Below are 16,704 nucleotides of genomic sequence, written 5' to 3'. Positions count from 1 at the left end.
TGATAGATTTGATATAACTGTGAAAGAGGGCCCAGAGGAGAGATATCAAAATACCCCCCAGAATGAAAGTCATCCCATATAATTTCATGAGTTTGCAGTATTCTCTGACATTGGCAACGTGTCAGATCCATTATTCAGCACTGCTGGCCCTCCAGCCGTAACATGCCTAATGCTTATCGCTAAATACACAGTACAAACTTCATCCATCACAGAGCATTTAACTTGTTTTGAAACCTATTAACCACTAGGTTACTGTTAGAAAACATGCAAACTTGAGTTACTGTCAACTACAAGGAGCGCTGTTGTCATAACCTACTAATCGATGAATGCATTAGCGTGGTTGTCAAATATACATGTTCAAATAACTTTTATACCATCCCTTTGCCAACCCTAATATGTATTTTAAACATGATAATGAAAAGCTTTTAATTAAATTAAATGAAAACTTGCTGATTCAGATTCAGTTCTGTCATTCATTACCATGATCACAAATCAAATTATAAACTTGGTTTTAGTCCTATAAATCCTTTCAAAAAATTACCCTCATAATATTTTACAAAGGCTCACAGCTATGTCACCTGAAGAGGGTGGTGGCCACGTAAGAAGATTTCACCCCGTAACTCATTTCTAATTGGTTAAAAACTGATGATGTTACAATTTACCCCATATTACCACATTCCCTGGTTTCTTCTACACTTATTACAACGAATTAAGATTAAGTGGAACCTTGCAAGGTCTAAACTTTTGGTTACCAGCCCACTAGGCTACACAGCCTTGCATATTTTATCCTACATTATGGTGTTGTTACTAGGTTAAGGTTGCATGATGTTACAGCCAACAAGAGGCTGTCTTGAAAATATTAAATATTTAAGATCACAATAGAAGCTGTAACATGTGGTGCAATGATATTACACTATTACTTTATTACATGCACATTGCAACATCAAAGCTGAGAAAGGACATGCATGGGAATAACCTGTGCACCTGCTCCAGCCTCAGCCTCATTCAGTTGCATGTGGTTAGGGACAGCATTAGCCCAGGATTATTGCCATCCAGGGTATTTAGTCAACGCTTGATGGCTAATAACTGCATTAAACGAGCTTTAGTAAGCATGCATTTGCTTGCATTAAAATATTCAAACGTGCATGCATGAGATTCAGCGCTAAAATCGTGGAATTAAAGATTCCTGTAACAGTAGCTGGAATTTGCGGTCTGCCACACTGTAAAATGGGCGGTGCGGTGGGCTATTTATTTATCACTAATGGGCATATGCATGTTACTAATGGAGATCCGAAACATTTTGTGCACTATATTGCTACATATCTTGCAGATGCATTCGCCTCAGTGTTTCGCGGCTGTACTCACCCACAGCTCCGTCCCCCAACTGCAGCTCATGGTTTCGAGGCAGTTCCTCCGCGATAATCCTCTGTTTGAATGCATGCGTGATTCTCGCCCAGGAACAGCTTTCAGATAAGAAAAATAATACTAACTGGTGTAATACCAGCCGTATACCGTCAAGGATTTGTGCCTCGATCGGCGAGAGCGTCCGTTTTCACCTCCGCATTCTGTAAACTGCCGATGAAACTGGAAATGAAGATAATGCCTATGTACTCGTGCATTCACGCGCCTCAGACAGAACTAGACGGCCACGCGCAGAGCAGCACGCAGCGCCAAATCCACCTCACAACACCAGTTACTCAGAGATAAACTGCTAAGATGCGTGATAGTGGATTCATGCGACAGATTCGGACACAAAGGAAAATTCATGAGAAGGACATTTTGAATTTTTTTTTTTTTTTATTCATTCGTACTTCATTTCTTTTTTTTTCTTTGTCCCATTCCAGCTGTGAAAAATACCTAAGTTATTAAGTTCTATTTTACTAGCTGTTCTCTAGTTAGTTCTAGACTATCCAATGCCTATATAGTGTATAAATATGCTCTTGTATATACAAATAAAGAAAAACAGTCAAGTAAAATATTTTTAACAGATAAAAATAGTTTTATAATAATGTGTAAGCTATAACAAGCAGCAAATAATAATAATAACAATTTTATAACATAGCTTTATAGTAATGTGTAACTTCTAACAAGTAAATGATAAAAATAATAACAACACTAAAATTATTATTATTATATAACTGTATTAATGAGGTTAAAAATTGGACAACAGAAAAAGAGCTTTCTCTATTAAGTTATGAGGACCTTTCATAGCTTTGCTTTGCAATAAATTAAATTAAAAACACTAACATTTTAACATCATATTATGTTATGATGTCATCATATTATGATGTTATCAGATCATTATTAAGTGTTCATTTAAAATTTAGAAATCATATATTTATATAAAACAATAAAATTAATCGCGATTAAAACGCATCCAAAATGAAAGGTTTTGTGTACATAATATATGTGTGTACTGTGTATATTTGTTATATATATAAATACACACACATGCATGTATATATCTAAGAAAAAATGTTATGTTTATATATATATATATATATATATATACACATTATTATAAAATTATTATATATTATTATATTAATATAAAATTTTATATTTAAATTTAAAATGTAATTAATATTATTAATATTAAATTTATTATATATAAATTATTATTATAAAACGATGTTCTATTATTATTTTCATTATTGTTGTTATTATTATTATTATTATTATTACTATTACTATTTACTTGTATCTTCTACACGGACTGCTGAAAGTACAGATCCCAAGTTGAAACCCCTCGGTTTTAAAGGAAATATTACTAGCATGTCAGTGGAGGTACTTGGTTATAAGTTAAGTATTTGTAATCCAGGTTTATTTAGTAATCAGTGGCTATTTGGCAGCTAAATAAAATAAAATAAAATGCATAGCTATCCACTGAAAAAAATCCTGTCATTCACAGATATTGATAGTATATATCACCTTTTAAGTGTTTAAAAGATTTGTTCCTATAATTGTTTTGTTTATTTATTATTGTCCATTACGATAACAAACAAGTACTTTTTTCCAGGTCAGACACCACTAAAAGTCTTTTGTGGGGACTTTTATTTTAAAAACAAGAAATCTCCTTAGATGACCAACTTCCTGTTAGCAACCAGGCCTTGTGTGACAACGGTTCCTAGGCAGATTTTGTTGACGTGCTAGCGGTACGCGCACTTACACAACGTATACAAGTGTTTATCGTTTTTATTTTGCTAAAATCAAATAAAAAACGACATTCTGTGACAGCGCTCACAAAACTATACTCCGATAATCAGCTCGACAATTAGCTAGTTGAAAAAAAGTCTGTTTCAAAACATCGCAAACAAGTGAGTTTTGTTTCTTAGGTTTGAAACCCACAAATCATTCAAGATGAGCGAACAGCTCAAATTTATCGTCGAACAGCTGAACAGGGAGCCTTTTAAGAAAAGCTTCAATCTCATTACATTCGACTCTCTGGAGCCAATTCAGTTGCTGCAGACTTTAAATGATGTTCTGGCTGAAATTGATCCGAAGGTGAGTTATAATCTTTATTAATACTGATGCATAATATCAGTAAAATAAAAGCATTAACTTATATAATATATAACAGTGCATAACAGGATTCTTTGTGTCCATATCATCTGTTTTTTAGTAACTATATCATATTACATTACATTACATTTCTGTTTTAGAGATGGTGTGCTGTGCAAACTCTACCTGTCGGGTTTATTTGTATGTTGTATGAGAAAAAACGGCGCTAATTGCCTGTAATTTGTCTGTTTTGTATCTTTTGTTTTAGCAAGCCATTGATATACGTGAGGAAATGCCGGAGCAGATGGCTAAGAGAATGTTTACTCTTCTGGGGATGCTGAAATACAAACCTTCTGGAGGAATGGCTGAAGTGTAAGACAGAAAGAGCGAAAATACTGTCACTGGACATAGCGGTACCATAGCTTAGCTGGGTGCCAAATTTATTTTCTGCTATCCAAACTGAACGACGAAATAGATTAAAAAGTTTTATACAATTTTCAGTCAGCTTTGAAATGTGTATTCCTCAACAGAAGCAGTTTTCGGCAGGGTTTAGTGATAGGCAGTAAGCCTGTGGTGCACCCCATCTTGCACTGGCTGTTGCAGAGGATTCCAGAGCTGAAGAAGAGAGCGTACCTGGCCAGATTCCTCGTCAAACTGGAGATTCCTGCTGAGTTTCTTCAAGATGATATCATTGCTGAGACCTACCACCAGGTATGATTGCTGAACATATGGCTTAAAGGAACAACTCACCCAAAAGGAAGCATTGCTGAATATGTACCCACCCTCAGGTGATCCAGGATGCATTTGAGTTTGGTTCTTCATCAGAACGTATTGGGAAAAAATTAGCATTACATCACTTGATAACAACTGGATCCTCTGCAGTGAATGGGTGCCGTCAGAATGAGAGTCCAAACAGCTGATAAAAACATTGCAATAATCCACAACACATCTTCAGACTACCACATTTTATGAAGTGAAAATATGTTCAAACTATCATTCTGATGGCACCCATTCACTGCAGAGGATCCACTGGTGAGCCAGTGATATAATGTCAGATTTCTCAAATTCTGTTCCAATGAAGAAACAAACTCATCTACATCTTGGATAGCCAAAAATTAAATTAATAAAACAAATTTTGAAGATTTATTGCTGGCAAATAATGAAATTAAACAAATCACCGTCTCAAACTGTTATGATAAGGTTGTAAAAATGGTAAAAAGAGCTCATATTTAGAGGTGTATGAAAAAACAATTCTATTATTTTAAATTATATAATATGTATAAATAATGGTGATTGCGTACATATTTTTGTCACTTGTAAATGTGAAAGTCTATTTTGTACCTTATGGAATCCTGTTTGTGTATTCGTGCATGATTTTAGATTAAAGGAGAAGTCCACTTCCAGAACAACAATTTACAAATAATTTACTCACCACTTTGTCATCCACGATGTTCATGTCTTTCTGTCTTCAGTCGTAAAGAAATTATGTTTTTTGAGGAAAACATTTCAGCATTTTTTCCCCATATAATGGACTGATATGGTGCCCCAATTTTGAACTTCCAAAATGCAGTTTAAATGCGGCTTCAAACGATGTCAGATGTGGTTGTAAACAATCCCAGCCGAGGAAGAAGGGTCTTATCTAGCGAAACGATCGGTTATTTACATCAAAAAAAAAAAAAAAAAAATTTAAATACTTTTTTAAGTACAGTTTTTTGACATACCCTAACTGTCATGAACCGGGAAAAAAACAGTTCAGGCAGAGTAAGACAAGACGAGCATTTGGCATTAAAATATATATAAATTGTACTATTGTTATTAAAATAACCGATCGTTACACTAGATAAGACCCTTCGTTCTCGGCTGGGATCATAACCTAACCGCATTTGGGATCGTCTGAAGCCGCATTTAAACTGCATTTTGGAAGTTCAAAATCGGGGCACCATATCAGTCCATTATATGGGCAAAAATGCTGAAATGTTTTTTTCAAAAAAATATAATTTCTTTACGACTGAAGAAAGAAAGACATGAACATCGTGGATGACAAGGGGGTGAGTAAATTATTTGTAAATTGTTGTTCTGGAAGTGGACTTCTCCTTTAATATATGCTTATTTTTTGTGCTTTATTCTAATGTTTTCTATCTATTGTTTTTATAGTATGAGGAGCTGGTAGAGGGATTTAAGAACATCCACAAAGAGTGCGAACAGCTGAAGAGCTCGGGTTTCTCCACTGCTGAGATTCGACGGGTAAGAAAGCCAGCGCTGCTGAAGTCCCATCTGGTCATGTAGAGTTTCACATTATAAACACAATAACAATGTGTTGCTGCAGGACATTGTTGCAATGGAAGAGGAGAAGGATCAACTCATAAAACGTGTGGAGCGGCTTAAAAAGAGGGTAAGAAAGACAGAATCCTACTGAATCTGTTTGTGAAGCTAAATAAAACTGTGCAGTCACACCTACATATACACATATTTAGAGAGAACTGTCAAAGGGAGCTGCTGACGTCACAGTTTAAAAGGCTTAAATGACATAATGAATGCATTTAAATTAGTGATCAACCGACATTGATTTTTCATAACCGATACCGATTATTTGCGTTTTTATGTGCCCGATAACCAATATGCAGAACCGATATTTGTTTACTGTTATAAAGTAAATAAATGACTGAATGAAGTAAGTCCATACTTCACTCTGATTTTTCGTCCTTAATCTTCATATTACAAGAATAAAAACTTTTTATTTATAATTTTTCTTATTTATAAAATGCATCAGCTACAAGACTAAGCAAAACAAATGTAGAATGTCTAATGTTTTAAAATGGAGAAAATAAATAAAGGACAGGAGTCATATTAACTACAGTTTTAGTAGGTTTATAAGCTGTTTAATATAAAGAGTGAAGAATAGCTCACTGGATAATGTTAATTCACTGAATAATAATCTCTGAAATATTAGAATATAACAAAACATTGTATTTTATTGCATTTCTAAACTGGTATGTCATATCAGAATCACTAATATTTTGTCGTTCAAGATTCTGACAAAGTGCTGTTTACACAGAACTATACTCAAACTGCGATCACTCACGGAGATGATAAACAATTAATTTCTCAAAATTCAATTAATTCTCAAAACACCCACAAGATGACGGTGTTTATTTGTGAATCCAATATTACAAAACCGATAACTGATTATGGTAAAATGCTTAAATATCGGGAAAATATCGGTAACTGATATATTGGTCAATCTCTAATTTAAATCCACACAAAATAAAGGTCCACCATTGGGTTTGAAATTAAAACAAAGAATGTTTAGATTAACTAATTCTAGTACTAATACTAATTCTGATATACACTACTAGTCAAAAGTTTTCTGAACAGTAAGATTTTTAATGTTTTTTTAAAGAAGTCTCTTCTGCTCACCAAGCCTGCATTTATTTGATCCAAAGTACAGCAAAAATCAGTAAAATTTTAAAATACATTTACTATTTAAAACAACAGTTTTTATTCATATAAATTTTAAAATATAATTTATTCCTGTGATTTTAAGGCTGAAATAGCAATACTGATGATTCTACACATGATTCTTCAGAAATCATTGTAGTGTTCTGTTTAGCTGCTCAAAAAACATTTTTTATTATTATGTTGAAAACATAATAGTAGAATCAGCATTTGTCTGAAATAGAAATCTTTTGTAACATTATAATTGTCAAGAAAAATTACCAGATAAATGCTGATCATTCGATCTTTCTTTTCATCAAAGAATCCTAAAAAAAAAAATTATTCAGTGGTTTAAATATTGACAATAATAATAAAAATGTTTCTTGAACAGCAAATCAGCATATTAGAATGATTTCTGAAGGATCATGTGACACTGAAGACTGGAGTAATGGTGCTGAAAATTTAGATTTGATCACAGAAATAAATTACATTTTAAAATATATTCAAATAGAAAGCAGATTTTTTTTATATAGTAAAAATATTTCACAATATTACTATGTTTTCTGTATTTTGGATCAAATAAATGCAGGTCTGATGGGCAGAAGAGAATTCTTAAAAAAACATTAAAAATCTTACTGTCCAAAAACTTTTGATTGGTAGTGTAAATATTCATAGCTGAAAAAATTAATCTGAAGCTCAAATCCAATGTGAAAATTTCACATACGCAAATGATGAAACTCCTTGCAGCTCCCAATACTACTGTTTTTTTGTTTTAAAAAATTCGCCCAATCGAATCCATTAATAAGAATTCACAAATTTAGCACATAAAATGTGAAACAGCTGTGCTTATTCTGGATTCCTTTTTTTTGTGATGCTGTTCTTGTCCACTAGGTGGAGGCAGTGTCAAACCACCAACGCATGCTGGAATTGGCCAGACAGCTAAGAGTGGAAAAAGAAAGAGAAGAGTCTCTAGCTCATCAGAAACAAGAGCAGAAAAACCAGGTAGAGACCGTCTGAATACATCAGTTTGTATGTTTATGTCTGAAGAAACTCATTGGAGCTCCATTACCTATTTTCAGTCAATCATTGTCTACTGGACATTTTAATAGCTCATGCTGTGTTTCATCTCTTCCTGTGTTTCTAGCTCTTCCAGGCAGAGCAGAGACTGCAGCGATGTCAGATCCAGCTCAAAGACTTGCAGCAAGCAGCCGCAGATGAAAAGCCAGAAAGTATGTTGCTATACTTAAAGGGATAGTTCACCCAAAATGAAATTTTTTATAATTAATTACTCACTCTCATGTCATTCTTAACTTGTAAGACCTTTGTTCATCTTCAGAACACATATTAAGATATTTTTGATGAAATCCGAGAGATTTCTGACCCTGCATATACAGCAATGCAGCTGCCACATTCAAGAAATGTAGTAAGGACATTGTTAAAATAGTCCATGTGACATCAGTGGTTCAACAGTAATGTTATGAAGCTAACTGTTGAAAAAAGTCATAATTTTTTATTTCTTTACACACAAAGCTTTATAACATTACGGGTGCTGTGTTCATCAAAATATCTTAATTTGTGATCTGAAGATGAACAAAAGTCTTATGGGTTTGGAATGACATGAGCCTAATTAGTAATTAACCATAGAATTTTCATTTTTGGGTGAGCTATCCCTTTAAGAACAACTGTGCCAGAATGACTCTTAGTTTAATCAAGGGTCATGAGTTCAATTTCCCAGTGCACACCCATACTAACTAAAATGTAGTATTTGTAATATTATTTGTAAATATTTCTTGTGCTCTCACAATGCAAGTTTCAGAACTCCACAACAGTTTCTTTGTGATGTTCACTGAATCTTATTACACTCTCATCGCAGTAGACAAGTGTTGTGGCACTTTAGTACTTTATTTAAAAAAGGTAACATGCATGTGATCCTAAACCACAGGCCTCATGAAGAGACTTGAGGAGGACATCAAGTTTAACTCCTACATGGTGTCTGAGAAGCTGCCCAGAGAGCTGGAGAACATGAGAAAGGTGGTGCAGTATTTACAGAAGGTGGCGTCTGAGCCTGCTATGGGCCAAGCAGAACTGAGGGAGCTAGAGGACAAGGTCAGTCAGTGCACATGGATCTGAATCTTAATGTTACATTTCGAACAGAGAACAATATAAATACATGTAGGTGTGAGCCTTCAGAAATCATTTTAAAGGTGCAATATGTAAGATTTTTTTAATTAAAATATCCAAAAACCACTAGAACAGATTTTGCTGACTTGTGTACTTGCATTATCTCAAATGTTTCCAAGAATGTTTAGTGTAACGGACTGTGTCTTTGTGTCGCCTTCCATCGTCATACACCCTTGATTTTCTTTTTTTTATTATTATTTTGTAGGAAAAAAAAATATTTTGTAGAAAACATGGAAACCCCAAAGACACTTTAATATGTTATGCATTTTATTAGACAGGTGACGAACACATTATAACAAAACTTTCAACACACTCAAATGTATCTAGTATGATAAAACAGCGCTGTTTTACCCCACACACACGTGACCGGAAGGAGCAGAAGCGCTCGACTGTGGCATAAAAAAAGCTCTGCTGCTTTCGAGTCGTGTATTGCACTTGTCCTTCAATAGCAATCCCTCCAGCATCCTCGTTTCGCTTCCACAACTTTCAGCCCCACTCTGCTTCATACTACAGTGACCTTTATAAGTCTTTAATACATTAGCTCATTCATGCCGAGTCTCGACGGATTGCATCAGCTGTGGGGAAGAAGACTACAACTACCATGATTCCACACACAATCACGGCGTCATCAAACTGCGCCTTTGATTCTTTGTTTGTTTTGAATATGCGTCCTCTAGTGGCGAAAACCTACATATTGTGCTTTTAAAGGGGTCCTATTATGCTCTTTTTCAAAGTTTTGATTTTGTTTTGGGGGTGTACTAGAACATGCTCTCATGCTTGGTGTTTCGAAAAATGCATTATTTTTCACATAATTTACATGATTACAATACCTTTCTCCCAGCGTGGCACTAAAGGCTTGATTAATTCCGGGTTTAATGAAGGACAGCCTTCTGAAAAAAGGAAATGTGTTATGATTGGTTAGCTGTCCCAGTGCGTTGCGATTGGCGAACATCTTAGACGGTGTTTCAGTGCTGCCACGCCCCTTGTCAAAGCAGTTAGCGCAAGCTAGATTAATCTTACGTTTTAAATATGGATATTTTTCATACAAAAACACATCGATTCACTACAGAAGACCCCCGGGACCCGTGTGAGGCACTTTTTATTATGGATGGATGCACTTTATTAGACTTTATTTGACTCCGATTGCATTCGTCTGAAAGAAGCTAGTCATATACACCTAGGATACATTGAGGGTGAGTAAATAATATGCTACAGTAGCGTTAAGTCCTATCATCAGTCAGCGAGATCGCCGATACATGATTTTATCTTGCTAATTTATTTAATTATTTGACATATTTTCATTGCCCGAACGGCTAAAAGCAGCCTAACATTATCAAAAAACATCATCACTGATCAGCCTAGCCTATTGTAGTGCAAGTATATGCATTTTAAAAAACATGCACGTTATAAGTGAAGCTATCTACACTGTATGATGAATAAATCTCTTACCACACACTGCACGTGTCTGCGGCACGTTACGGCTCCGACGCGGCCACTCTAGTCAATGCATGTGTTTATACCCGCCGTGCTGCGGCTCTCTGCTCTGCATTGCTGAAGTTAGGCTAATCCCCCACCTCGTCCCTACCCTCCCTCCAACAATTTGAATTTCTGTAGGCAGGATTTAATTTAATGATATTCTTATGGACCACGTTGTGACATCATCACATGCGAAAAACAAACGCTGTAGTCCATAGGAGCCGTTCGTTTTAGTTCTTGAAAAGAGATTTTTTTAAAAAAGAAATATCTCCCTTTGGAGTGGACTTTGAGATTTGTAACTTTGTAGATCTTTTTTATGCCCAAAGATACACACCACACACTTACTAAAGTTCAAAAAGTGAAAAAGCATAATAGCACTCCTTTAATATGCTGATCTGGTGCTCAAGCGTCTTTCTTATTATTATGTTTAAAACAGTTATAATGTTTAAAGAAAGTGTGAAAACAGCTATACAATTTTTCAGGATTCTTTGATGAATAGAAAGTTCAAAGGAACAGCATTTTTTGTAACAGATGTTTTTTTTTACCATCACTTGTGATCAATTTAATGCATCCTTGCTGAATAAAAGTATTTTTCTTTTGCTGACCCCAAACTTTTTAATGTAGTAATGAAATGTCTTTTGTTCATTAGATCAAAGAAACCAACACAGTGATCAACCATCTGATTGAGAAGAGGATGATGCGTAACGACCCAATGGATGATAAACTCTCTTTGTTCAGACAGCAGGTAAGGTGTCATCTCTTTTTTTTCTCTCTCTCTGTTATCACCTACCTAAATTTGCTTGAACAGGTGCTGTTTTTTTTACCTGATCGGTAAAGAGATCTATTCATGCAGGGTTGAGTACTGTGTGATTTAGTGTTTGCCCCTTCAGCCTTTTGAATCCCAACGTTCCCAGAATAGAAACACAGGGTATAGGTGACCATGTGCCCTTCATACCCATATAGAGAGATGATGCGTTTGTCTTGCATGTCTTTGAACTTGAAAGAATGTTTGATGTTCTCTGATTTGCTAATACAACAATGTGCATTTGTTTCATATGTAATTGCCAGATGTCTATTATCATAGCCTATTACATGGCTCTCTAGGATACTTGATTCTGATTGGTCAGCCACAGCATTCTGAGGTCAAATATTTTTGTATAACGAGCACACTGTTTAAAAACCACAAATCCAACAGTCAAACACATCCATCTAGCTAACTATGTAAACTATGTAAAAGCAGCACAGTGGAAAGCAAAATTGCTTTGTAAAACCACCACTATTTTGCATTATTTTCTTATTGGACAATGTTTTTTGACAAATTACATTTGTTTATTAGCATAAGAATTTAATTGAAAAATATACATGAATATGGAATGTCTTAGAGTTGTTTGTCCCTCTTTTGCTTGAATGTGCTCCAGCATGATTGAAGCATCTTGTGCTTCAATGAAAGTAAGAAATAGTGCAGAATCTTACTTTCCCATTTTTTTATATCCCCCTTTTTTTTAAATTAATATATATATATATATATATAAAAAACAAAGTTTTCTATTTATATCCAGTTTAAAATATAAATTAAGAAAATGTGGTAGTAAACAAGCAAAAAGTGATTCAAAATAAATAAATACAACACATTTAAAATACAATGAATTTGTGCATTTAGGCTGCTATTATAGTTCGTAAGAAGGAGACCAAAGTAGAGGAGTTGCAGGAGGCCCGTGAAGAGTTGGCGGCTGTGGAGAGAGAACTGAACATGAAGAGCAGTCAGGCACGAGAGCAGGGCGGAGCGGAGCTGATCCGTGGAGATGAGGTACTGAACACACACAGTCACCATCCAGCACATAGAAACACAGCTGCAAGTGCTTCAGGGTATACACACAAACTCATCCTGTTCTATTTAGAAATATTGCAGCATTTATTGTGTTAAAGTGCCCCTATTATGGATTATTAAAGGTTTATGTTTTGGTTTTGGAAATCCCCAGCAACAGGTTGACATGCATGCAAGGTCAAAAAATACTTTCATTGTCTTATAATACGCATTTATTTTTTACCTTATTTGCTCAACGACTCCCAAACAGTTTGCTCAACAATTCATTTCCTCCTTTACATCGCGCTAATCTGCGGTGATTGGTCCAATGACCCAGTCTTTTGTGATTGGTATACTGCATGCAGTGCATGTCGGAAACGGAATGCCCATCACCATTACATTAAACACCCACACAGCCATAGTATATGCATTAGCCCAACGCAGAAATGTATTGATAAAGCACTGCAGTTTGTACACCAACGTATTGCTCTATTCTGTATCACAACTCCAAGTAATAACAACGACAAACATCCACTATTCATCGACACTTTTCTAGACAATTGAGAGTGAACAGATATTGCCTACAAGCTGCATGGAGCGAAAACAACACACAACTAATAATTTTGCATGCCACAGAGTACAGGAGAGCAACCATTTTTAAAGGATTACTCCACTTTCAGAATAAAAATTTACTTGTAATTTACTCACCCCCATGTCATCCAAGATGTTCATGTCTTTCTTGAGTCGCAAATAAATTAAAAGGAAAAGATTCCAGGTTCCAGATTTTTTTTTTTCCATATAGTGGACTTCAATGGTGCTCAACAGATTTAAGGTTTAAAATGTAGTTTCAATGCAGCTTCAAAGGGCTCTAAACAATCCCAGCCAAGGAATAAGGGTCTTATCTAGCGAAACAATCAGTCATTTTTTAAAAAAAACCTATATATATCTTTTTAACTACAAATGCTCATGCTGTCTTGCTCTGCGAGGCGCATGCGTACTCTGTGCACTCTGGTTCGAGGCATTTAGGCCGCGTGTCCACCAAAGCATTTTTCCCCACGGCTAGCGTATGTTTTCAATTGTTCCCAATGTTTATTTAAAACGCCAAGAGTGTTTTTCAGCTGGTGAAAAACGCTTTGGTGTACATGCAGCCTTAGGGTATGTTGAAAAACTCCCATCTCATTTTCTCCCTCAACTTCAGAATTGTCCTACATTGCTGTTTTACCTTGCTTTGTAAAGGGTGTTTGATTCTCTGTGCATGTACTTTATAAACACTGGGCCTGGTACTTCTGCAGCGATGTAGGATGATTTAGAAGTTGGTGGAGAAAATGAGATGAGATTTTTTTCGACATACCCTAACTGTACCCTTACAGATTTATCCTCACAGTGCAGAGCACAGCGACTTCTTGACATGTTGCTATCCACAGGAATCCGCTACAGTGTTTGTGTTATTTGTAGCATTTAGTTGACAGAAAAATCTGCCAGAGGCACCATCAGGTAGAATTTTGCAGATTTTTGACAGCTCCAGGGCTTTTCTTTTAAAGAGAACCCCAGGTATTAATACTTGTATAGCTAAATATAACATAAATCGTGGCTCTTACTGAAACATGTAGTAGAAAACCCATGAAAGATTTACTTTATTTAAAAAAATCCACATTGGTTTATACATATTTTAGACTATAGGGGGTGCCATTATTTCAATGACATGAAATGGTTGCACTCTGTGAACTATTGACGCTACCTGTTGCTATTCTTACCACAACACAACTCGGAAAATAAAATACTGTTATGATGGCCACAGCTACTGAAAGAGCTTACAGGTGTGATGGATTTAAGCATAGGCTTAAACCAAATGCCGTACCATTGATTTTTTTTTATTTATTTTTTTCCCCACAAGGAGTCTAAATGCCCCTGGATATTGAGTGAAATCGGCGCTGGCTGCGGCTTCATGACAAACATCGGCATGTTTACATCTTGCCAGGATGGCATCTAGCGTTTCTTGTCTCTGCCATTTGTAAGCTCTTTCAGTAGCTGTGGTCTGCTAAAAGCCTCAAAGGCATCAGGGCTGAAGTGGAGAAAACAAAGACGCAGGTCTTTAGGAAGTTTTATTCATCCATAGGCATCATATTAACATTGTTTTCTCCTTCTTACCGCTAGGAAAGCCGTGAAGACTTACACAACCAAAAGCTGCACAGTGTGGCATTGTATCAGTATTTTATTTTCGAGTTGTGTTGCTTTAAAAAAAAAAAATAGCAACAGGTAGCACCAGTAGCTCACAGAGTGCAACCATTTCACAAATATAAAATATAAATGGTGGCCCCCCATAGTCCAAAATATGTATAAAACTATGTGGATTTTTAAATAACGTGTCTTTCATGGGTTTTTTACTACATATTTCAGGAAGAGACATAATTTGTTATATTAAGCCATGTAAGTCTTAATACCTGGGGATCTAACTTATGCATTTTGTTCATTCCTTTCTGGATTGACAGAAGGATGACACCAAAATCAAGAGTTTTTGGCAAAAGAGAACACCACTGCCCTTTCTCTCTTTTTTTTTTTTTCTAGTCGTGTAGGATCTATTTCAAACCCTTTTTTTACATTTCTACTGCATAGACAGGAAAGTTTTATTAAAAGGCCATCTTGCCAGTGGTGAATTACCCCTTTAAACAGCACTGCTCCAAAAGGGCAGGTGACGGTTATGTCATCTGGCTTGAACGTTCGCACACTGGCCCTGGAGCCAGAGCTGTAATGTTTTTTTCCCAGGAGATTTCCCGGAGTAACTGTCAGTGATAAACAGGCCTGTGTCTGTTACTGAGACCTGTGAACTATATCCTGTCCTCACTTTTTGCTGTCTGTCTGCATTTTTTTTTTTTTTTTTTTTTTTTTTTTTTTTTAACAAGCAGACGTTCCATTCCCTGGCTGGCCTTGGGCAGAGATATTGGCAGGCCAAACAGATAGACTGGCACCCTGGCTAAAATAGCCACCATCCCTCCCCCAATTCTGGACTTCCTGCGATCTTATCAGCCTCTCCATGATAACACTCACTTCTGTCCATAGCTCATCCAACCGTGAACAGCGGCAGCCAAGTGATGGATAGCTGAAACTATAGAGAGAGTGTGTGTCTATAGATGTGATAGGGATGTGCAAGTCTGATCTGAGCCGCTGAAATAGACAATAACCAAGTATGGTCAACTTGTGGCACAAGGTAAAAGGAAACAGAAGAGACGAATGGCTTTTGGTGTAGTGGGAGACCCAGCTACGACTCAAATTAAATAAACACAGGTAGTTTATGTGGGGAAAAAACTGAGTCCTATTTTCCAACCCAGTTAGGGTTATGGTTTCTAAAATTTTCTTCTGATTTCTAAATTTAATAAAAATCAGTTATTAAAAAAAATGAGTTAAAGGTCACCTATTATGCAAAAATCACTTTTACGTGTTGTTTGAACATCAATGTGTGTATACCTTTTTTTTTAATCTCTATAAATCATGAGCAGAGTCTCAAAGCTTACTGATCACAGAATCCATAAAGTGTGACACTTTACCAGCCCCACCCATGATAGTTGACTGACATGGCCGTATTAGCAGAGTCCCGCCCTGAGTGAGCTGCAAACACACTATTTGCCACTTATCTTCACATCAGAGCATTTAAAAGCAGCATTCAAGTAAGAAGTGTTGTCTTATTACAGCTATAGTCCTTATTCAGTCCAGAGCAGTGAGTGCTTTTTTTAATGTTTCGGTCATATTAACAACGTAGACCCAAACAGCAGTATAGGTATTGTATATTATGCTGCTACACTGCTAATACACCGATCTAATACAAACATATGATTTCTTTCCCAGCTGTTTAACTTCATAGACATATAGAATACTATAGAAGACTATAGAATACCCAAGACTTGTCACTTGTATAATTTTGAATGGGGAAAGATACAACACTTATTATGTCCGCAAAGTCCCATCTTCTTAATGAAAGAGCCAATCATTGATTAGTAAAGTTAGCGCGTCACTGCAGCTGCCATTAGAAGTTCTGGTTGCTATATCTAGTCTGAAAAATACACTTTTTTTAACGCTATTAGAGCATATGGAACAATATTTATGAGGCAGTTCTTGTCAGATTTCATTGGGGATTTCAAATAGGAAATTTAATTGTAAGCTTGGTGAACAGTTTTGGAGAATTTCCCCATTCAAAGAGATAGAAGCTGCACTTGCCTGCCCGAGAGGTGTTTCAAAGATGGCCGCTGAGTGAAATGACTTGCCTTAAAGGGACTTTGGCACAGCCCTGTGCTGGGAAACGGGGCAGAGAGCAG

At 35.9% G+C, this 16,704-nt stretch overlaps 2 protein-coding genes across 6 annotated transcripts in view; one reads left to right on the top strand and one right to left on the bottom strand.

The window, feature by feature from the left end:
- Positions 1-1,655, bottom strand: part of fnbp1a (formin binding protein 1a) — a 40,852-nt gene extending 39,197 nt beyond the window's left edge. For all 4 annotated transcript variants that reach the window (XM_051117559.1, XM_051117560.1, XM_051117563.1 and 1 more), the window contains exon 1: positions 1,366-1,655. In XM_051117559.1, the coding sequence (XP_050973516.1) occupies positions 1,366-1,440 (75 nt within the window). In that variant the 5' untranslated portion in view covers positions 1,441-1,655. The remainder of the gene's footprint in view (positions 1-1,365) is intronic.
- Positions 1-16,704, top strand: part of ift81 (intraflagellar transport 81 homolog) — an 83,257-nt gene that overhangs the window by 49,533 nt on the left and 17,020 nt on the right. The window contains exons 1-11 of one of the 2 annotated variants that reach the window (XM_051117557.1): positions 3,039-3,155; positions 3,336-3,504; positions 3,770-3,873; positions 4,032-4,212; positions 5,656-5,745; positions 5,828-5,893; positions 7,828-7,938; positions 8,081-8,165; positions 8,879-9,042; positions 11,243-11,338; positions 12,254-12,400. In XM_051117557.1, the coding sequence (XP_050973514.1) occupies positions 3,361-3,504; positions 3,770-3,873; positions 4,032-4,212; positions 5,656-5,745; positions 5,828-5,893; positions 7,828-7,938; positions 8,081-8,165; positions 8,879-9,042; positions 11,243-11,338; positions 12,254-12,400 (1,188 nt within the window). In that variant the 5' untranslated portion in view covers positions 3,039-3,155; positions 3,336-3,360. Of the gene's footprint in view, positions 1-3,038; positions 3,156-3,335; positions 3,505-3,769; positions 3,874-4,031; positions 4,213-5,655; positions 5,746-5,827; positions 5,894-7,827; positions 7,939-8,080; positions 8,166-8,878; positions 9,043-11,242; positions 11,339-12,253; positions 12,401-16,704 lie in introns of those variants that run through there. The other variant, XM_051117558.1, reaches the window with a different exon arrangement.

The sequence above is a fragment of the Labeo rohita genome, chromosome 8, assembly GCF_022985175.1.
Source record: "Labeo rohita strain BAU-BD-2019 chromosome 8, IGBB_LRoh.1.0, whole genome shotgun sequence".
NCBI lineage: Eukaryota > Metazoa > Chordata > Actinopteri > Cypriniformes > Cyprinidae > Labeo > Labeo rohita.
The sequence above is the reverse complement of the archived record's forward strand: the minus strand, read 5'-3'. Positions and strand labels throughout refer to the sequence as shown.